Raw genomic sequence first — 7,066 nt, forward strand, 5'->3', positions numbered from 1 at the left:
ACATTGATGAGAGAGAAACATCGATCGGCTTCCTCCTGCGCATCTCCCACTGGGGATGTGCCCGCAACCCAGGTACATGCCCTTGACCGGAATCGAACCTGAGACCTTTCAGTCCGCAGGCCGGCGCTCTATCCACTGAGCCAAACCGGTTTCGGCTTGAAGAACTTTTAAGATGAGGGTTGTGTTATTTAGAGGAAGCTGGAGGTAAATTCTTTATAATATAAATTACCACATATGTAATTATGTAAAATACAAATTATGAAATATAATTACAACCTACTCTTTTTAAATGATAAAATTAGTTTTTGTACATTTGGCTTTCGTAAATCAGAGGTAGCAGGAATAATGATTTTTGTCTGTTTATACTTGATGTTCAAAACGTGTGTGTTCTGACAAGGTTCATTTGAAGGGTTCAAAGAATATAGTCTTGTAAATAGATCATTACAACTTACTTTATTCAAAGTTAAACAAGTGGGAGAATATCTCCCCAGTCATTTCAAAGACACAGTTGCATAGTTTGAAGAAGGCAAATTATAATCAAGCTCAAAACCATGTTATGTGTTGAAAGCCTATTTCTTTACTATTGATATGTTCTCTTTTGAAACCAGGGTATATATTGCTCTATACATCTTCAAACAACTATTTTCTCTTACTGGGGAGTAGATGATATTTCTGTTCTAGAAAATACTTCTACAACTATCCCCTCTCACTCTGAAGCTCCTGGACAGATAAACAGTAATTATACCTATTTCAAAAATAGACCAAGAAACAATGAAACAATCAGAATAAATAATAATAAATATCTCTAATTGTAAATTTTCAATACCTTAATAAATATCAGAATTTCTGCTGTTGCTAATTGTTTAATAAATAAGATAGAACTCTATTTCCAAATGGTATAAATCATCAATGCTATTAGCACTAGAATGGGAAAGCTTCAAGTTGTATACATTTTAGCAAAGTAACCCCATCCCAGTTTATATTTTTAAAGCATAAATTTTCTGACTCTTAGAAGGGGAATTTGCTATCATCATATTACCCCTTTTTCCAGCCATCTCTCAAAATAGTAAAATACTGACCTACTAAAGCAGAGAAATTGGCATCCCTGAGCCAAGCTGAGAGCTGATACAATAGACTGAAGTAAAGATTCAGTTGCCTTGTTAGGTCTAAATAGTCACTAATGAGAAAATAATAAAATTTATTTTTAATGTTAGTAATACTTATATAGTTTCAGGTGTACAGTTCTATAATATGTCATCTGTATATTGTATTATGTGTTTACCACCCAAAGTCAGACTATCCTTCCTTTTAATTAAGTAAATAAAAATCCTCAGTCATGATTTTCACCTTTGAATACCCATTAATCAGGTACCAATTTTAGTGCTCTTAAGAATTAGGCCTGTGCTTATCCTAGAAATTAAATTTTATGAAAGGTTTTGCTAACAGATTCTAAATAATTGAATGATATAAGTCCCCGGTAGTTTTTCCTTTTAATGAGTTAGGGGATTAAAATTTAAGATTTTTATCTAGGACTCCTTTAGTATGAAGTTGACATTTACTCAAATAGATTTCTTAAGAGTAGAATTTTAAAACAGGTACAGACTGAAGTTTTTGTATTAGTTATGATTCTTTACTCTGACTGGTGCTCATGGAAGTAGTAGGGAAATCAGCCTAATAATTATTTTTGTATTTTTTTTTTTATCAAGAAAACCTGAACTAGGTCTCTGGAAGGCACCTGCTGTGGGGAGTTGCCCGCACTTTGGTGCAGCTCTCTGCTTGCTTGGTGGAGGGGCAGAGAGTTGCTGGAGCCCCTCTTGTGAGACCCTAATATTCCACACACACTGCCTGCAGGGAGTGGAACTCTTGAGCCCATAAAGCATGAGGTCCCATCCTTGTATTTAGCACCCTCTGCACCCTCTCTCAGCTAGTAGCATTTTAAGGTGTTTTTAGGTAGACATGTAAGGGCCAGAGAAAAATTTTACAGATATTTTGAGACCCTTAACCTTCATTTCCCAGCTATTCAGTGAATGAAATTAGAAGGCTTGACCTCTATATGAGACCCATCCCTATTTTCTTGGTACTAAAATTTTACCAATCTGAGTCCTAATATCGTAATGTAAATATACTACCACCCCACCCACAGTCCCCAGATGATCTCAAGCAGACTTGCAGGCTTCTGGGAGGGATTTTCCTGATGAGCACACAAGCCAATGCAGTGGGAACAGTGGGAAGCCACAGGCTGGTCTTCAACACCTGGCCTCAGGAGCAGGACTGGACTCCAGGTGCTTGCGCAGGTGGTTGGCAAAGTCCACCTGGGTCTGTGATAGGACTTTGTTGATGATAGTCTTTGGCAGCCATCCCTAGAGTAAAAGATGAAAGAATTTGACCATCTTGTGGGTGGTGGTCCACTCTAGACACCTCTGGATCCTATCACATTACGATTTGGTCTTAGTCTTCTAGCTCTGTTTATAGATGCAACCTTGTTGACTGGAATCGGGACCACGGTCCCTCCGTAGTTGCGGGAGGGACCGCATTGCTGCCCTGCTGTCATGAGAGTGTCAGAAGAACAGGATTTGTTCTCAAGACAAATTAAGATGTATCTTCCCAGCTGTGTGACCCTGAGCTAGTGAGCATACCTTTCTGGGCCTAAGTTTCCCCTTTTAAAAAAAAAATATAGAGTTGAGATTTGATATGAGAGGTAAGAAGGAGCCATTGCAGGCTTTTGAGAGATGGTTGAATATCAAGCCATTACTCAAATCTCTTCTCCCTTCAACAGTCTAATTCTCTCTAAATGGAAGGATTTTTCCTATTCCCTGTGGGAGTGGTGAACTATTTTTCTCTCACCACCTTCCCACTGTGCCACCTCCCATGCCCCTCTCACCTTGAGGTCAATGCTGAGCAGCCAAGTGAGTTTGGTCTTTGATGGACTCCCAGCCAGAGGGTGGAGCACCATGCAAGTGGGGCCATGCTCAGCTCTGTCAGTTGAAGAGAAGTTGAATCAGGAGGCCAGTTCAGTTCGCTCATGCTGACGAGTTCTACTAGCCACACTTCTACTAGCCTTGTCTTTCCAAATCTCATCAGAGAAGTGGCCTTCGCCAAGGGTGGTATTTAACAGTTGTCATGGTTACCAGCTTATCAGAACAAATGCTGATTAGAACTGGAGCTGGAACCTGGAGGCTTCCTGTGGTCCCTTATAGTTGCTGGATAAGAGGGAGGTTGGGGAAAGGGTCTAGGGTGGTGGCTGGGGCCCCTGAGAAACTCAGGGAGCAGCTGGGTTCTAAGTGGTGCAGATTATATTTTAATCACTAGTACAGCCACACCTAACCATACCAGCTAAACCTCTTGCTTTAGAAAACAATTAAGGTCTTTAAACTTTTGGGGAGAATCAGGACAAACTGGCTATATAAGTAGGGCTGATCTAGTCTTCCCTGCAATGGAAAATGAGAATCTTCCTTTGTAAAAGGAAGTTGAGAGTGGGGACCAAGGATTGGGTTTTTGGAGCCATGCTTGGCCCCCAGGCCTGTGTTAGGAAAGGGAGCTTTTGAGCCTGCTGCCAGTATTACCTGATGACACCTTTCTGCTCAGGCATCTGCCCGAACTGCGTGGCCATGCCAGCCAGCACACAGGTGGAGCCTCGGCGCTTGGCACAGCGCACACTCACGAAGTCCCGGGGCCCCACGAGGTTTCCTGCTGATTCTGCAGCCAGCTCGTGGGTGATCACTGTGTCTTTTCCAATCTTCTGCAGGACCTACCAGGCCACAGGGAACCAGAATCACTGCTTAGCCAGTGCTGGGGGTAAGGCACCACCACTCACAGCGTTGGCCACCTTTCCGACTGGGCTCTCCTGGGGCCCCGTCACTCACACCTGGGCTCTCCTCACCTTGATCTCCTTGACATTGGGGTTCCACTCTCCCATTGCCTCCATGCGTTCCACAAGCTCTTCATAAAGCCTCTCCATGGGCTGGTCCACCACCACCTCCAGCCGGAAAACCTTGCCCACGTCTGGGACCACTTTACTCAGCACTTTGTCTCCATTGGCCTGTCAGGGAGCAAGAGGAGCCCCAGGATAAAGTTAGAGGAAAATATTCCTACTCCAGAGAACATAAACAACTCTAGGCAAGGCAGGAAGGAGACAGAAGAACTCTTAAGTAGCAGGAAACCTGGAACTATTTCTGAGTAAAACTGCAGGTGATCTTTCCTGCCACAAGCCTGTCCATCTGCTGAAGACCAGAGGTGGCCCCTGCTCCCTGGGCCCTTTTTTCCTGGTGGCAAGTATTGATGGGCAGGACCTTACTTGACTTCAGAAGCTCCAAGATCGTGGGAGTGGGAAAAATCTGGTCTACAACCAACTAGTTACACACACACAGATGGTGGGTGGGATTTTAAAGATTTTTTTAGCCCAGTTCCTCATCCAAGAAAGATGTAGGGCCAGAGAAGGTCAGTGACTTGCCCAGAGACCCTTAGCCAAGGGCAGTGCTGGGCCTAAATCCCAGATTTCTTGACTCCCAATCTAGTAGTCTTAATTTGGAGAAGGAAAGCTTTTACCTAAACCAGCAGTTCTCAACCTGTGGGTCGCGACCCCTTTGGGGGATCGAACGACCCTTTCACAGGGGTTGCCTAAGACCATCGGAAAACACATATAATTACATATTGTTTTTGTGATTAATCACTATGCTTTAATTATGTTCAATTTGCAACAATGAAAATACATCCTGCATATCAGATACTTACATGACGATTCATAACAGTAGCAAAATTACAGTTATGAAGTAGCAACGAAAATAATTTTATGGTTGAGGGTCACCACAACATGAGGAACTGTATTGAAGGGTCGCGGCATAGGGAAAGTTGAGAACCACTGACCTAAACTTTGGGCAATGGGCAGCATGTAAGCTTTCAGTGAAGATAAAACCAAAGTCTCAATAGATCCACTGGCCTCTAACATGGGCCTCATTATTGGTTCCCAGTGAAGGCGCAGTGCTCAGGAGCAGAGAGCCCAGAAGGCATGGGCCACCTGTGTTCTAGTCCAGCCCACTCGCAGGTGAGTCCAGATCACCCTGCAAGCTCAGCTGTCAGCAGGCTTCCTTGGCACTGGAACTTCTAGCCCAGGGTCCCTGCTGAATAGGTGTACAGTGTATTTGGAGGGCAGGATATAGGAACAGTGTTTCTCAAATGCCCGTCTACAGGATGTCTTTGAGGGGGGAGGGAATACTTGATATGTTCCTGGGGAAGGAGAATTCTCAAAGCTACTTGTCACCCAGTGACACTGCACAAGGCAGGAATTCTGAAGAGCAGGGACCCCCAGCTGGCTTTGTTCCTCCACACACTCCCTCACCTGCTGGTTCTCCTTCTTCCAGCCCTCCTGGCTGCTGAGGATGCCCAGGGCCTTCTGCATGGCCTCCTCTCCTTGGTTGATATAGGCCAGCTCCTGGTCGCTATAGAGAGTGTCTTCCAGCCGGGAACCTGGACACACAGCCAAGGAGAGACCAAGCTTCCTACCGCTCCCCTAGCCTCCCACCAGCTTTCCTCCCTTTGATCTCTGGACCTGCTCTTTCCTCTGAAGAGCCAAGACCAAAAGCCATAGGATTCAGCCTGCAGGTCAAGTTAGACACTGCAGGTGACAGGGAGAGGACCCGGGGGTGGCGGGGACAAGGGCCACATGCACAGTGTTTGCACCTGGGAGCCTCGTGCCACTGGCAGAAGCCCGGAAGCCTCAGCACTTACCAAGCAGAGAACTCCGCCTCCGGACCTGATTAATCCATGCGCTGGGGGTCGGGCCCCCCAGGGCCCTCCGGTTCAGCTCCTGGCCAATGGCCAGCACAGCCTGGTGCCTCAACCCTGCAGGAAGGGAAGGAAACTGTTGCCTGGATATGCCCCTTCCACCTCTTCTCTTGTTGCAGATGAGGAAACTGGCTGGGAGAGGGAAGTGACTTGATCAGGAACATACAGATTCCTAGCAGGGACCTGAACTAGAGCCAGGTCAACTCCCAGTCCAGGGCTCCCTACACTGCACCAGGCTGCCTTCAGGGCCCAGAAATCTGCCTCCCATCTAGGCTGGCTTGCCTGGTCCCGCCTGGAGGCAGGAGCCGCACCAGAGTTTCCCTCTTGAAAGAGAGAAGCTTTGTTCACACCAGAAAAATCCTGCCACAGCAGAATTGAAGACACCAGTCCCTGAGGGTCTGTGTAGCTGCCAGCAGCTGGGTCTTTGCTCTTCTGCTGCCTTACTCCCCTTTCTTTTCCTTCTCCCCACCCACCTCTTCTTCCCTGCCCGTGTCTTAGGCTTGCCAGCCTGGCTCATTGGAGTCCGGGCTTAGTCCTACCTCTACCACTGTGGCTAGTCCTTCCTGCTACCCTTGGGACCAATCCTAGAGGGAGGCAGAGTCAGGAAGAGTTCAAGGGAGATTGGAGCCCTGGAGGGGAGACCAGACAGTACAGAACCCAGAAGGGTCAAAGGCATCTTGATCTCCAGCCCAGTTCTTCCAGTGGGAAAAGTGAGGTCCGCAAGGGACAAGATCGCCCAATAAGAGGCGCAGCTGGGATCGGAATCTGAGTGGGTTGCCCCCAGTCCAGTGTTTCCCCCACTAAGCCAGGTGCCTGAGAGTCCTGGTCACCACCACGAGCGCCCTCTCCCCCAGGGAGCTCACCCTTCATGTTGCGCACGTGTCGGTAGGAGCTCCCAGCACATAGCTTAAACGTTGCCTGGAGCATTGTTTCCTGGCGGCTGGTCGTGGTGGTGTAGCTGCTGCGGCTGCTGTTGCCTCTGCTCTCAAAGGCGGTTCCTTCCGTCCTTCCCGAGCCCGTCAAGGTCTGCCTCTGGGTCCCGCAGCTGTGGCTGTGACCCTGTGTTCTGTGTCTTAAATGCTCCCAGCTGAAGGCTGCGGTTAATCGCAGGAGATTAAAAAATAACCATCACTCACTGCTCACAGGAAGGGGTCAAGGAGAGAGGGATTGCTTCACACTGCTGCTTTGGCCATTTGTGGGGAGAGGAGGGGGTGGAACAGGGCAAGAAAGGAGGAAAAGGCTGGAGCCAGACTGGGTGGATGGAGGGGAGAGAGGAAGCAGTGAG

General features: G+C 47.2%; 1 protein-coding gene across 1 annotated transcript; it reads right to left on the minus strand.

The window, feature by feature from the left end:
• Nucleotides 1-434: 434 nt before the first annotated feature.
• On the minus strand, nt 435-6,863 carry STAR (steroidogenic acute regulatory protein). Its single transcript, XM_036298679.1, has 7 exons — nt 6,645-6,863; nt 5,725-5,838; nt 5,336-5,463; nt 3,881-4,039; nt 3,564-3,748; nt 2,882-2,975; nt 435-2,360 (listed from the first exon to the last, which is right to left on the minus strand). The coding sequence occupies exons 1-7, from the start codon at nt 6,706-6,708 to the stop codon at nt 2,247-2,249; spliced, it is 858 nt and encodes a 285-aa protein (XP_036154572.1). The 5' UTR covers nt 6,709-6,863; the 3' UTR covers nt 435-2,246.
• Between the last annotated feature and the right edge of the window lie 203 nt (nt 6,864-7,066).

The sequence above is a fragment of the Myotis myotis genome, unplaced genomic scaffold (assembly GCF_014108235.1).
Source record: "Myotis myotis isolate mMyoMyo1 unplaced genomic scaffold, mMyoMyo1.p scaffold_m19_p_3, whole genome shotgun sequence".
In the NCBI taxonomy this organism is placed as follows: Eukaryota; Metazoa; Chordata; class Mammalia; order Chiroptera; family Vespertilionidae; genus Myotis; species Myotis myotis.

Bases quoted from the DNA above. Each gene is read 5' to 3' on its own strand.
- STAR (XM_036298679.1), bottom strand. From the start codon at position 6,708: ATGCTCCAGGCAACGTTTAAGCTATGTGCTGGGAGCTCCTACCGACAC. The intron at 5,464-5,724 runs GTAAGTGCTGAG...CTGTGTGTCCAG, and splicing joins GAGGCGGAGTTCTCTGCTTG to GTTCCCGGCTGGAAGACACT. The intron at 2,361-2,881 runs GTGAGAGGGGCA...CTTTTACTCTAG, and splicing joins TGCTCAGCATTGACCTCAAG to GGATGGCTGCCAAAGACTAT.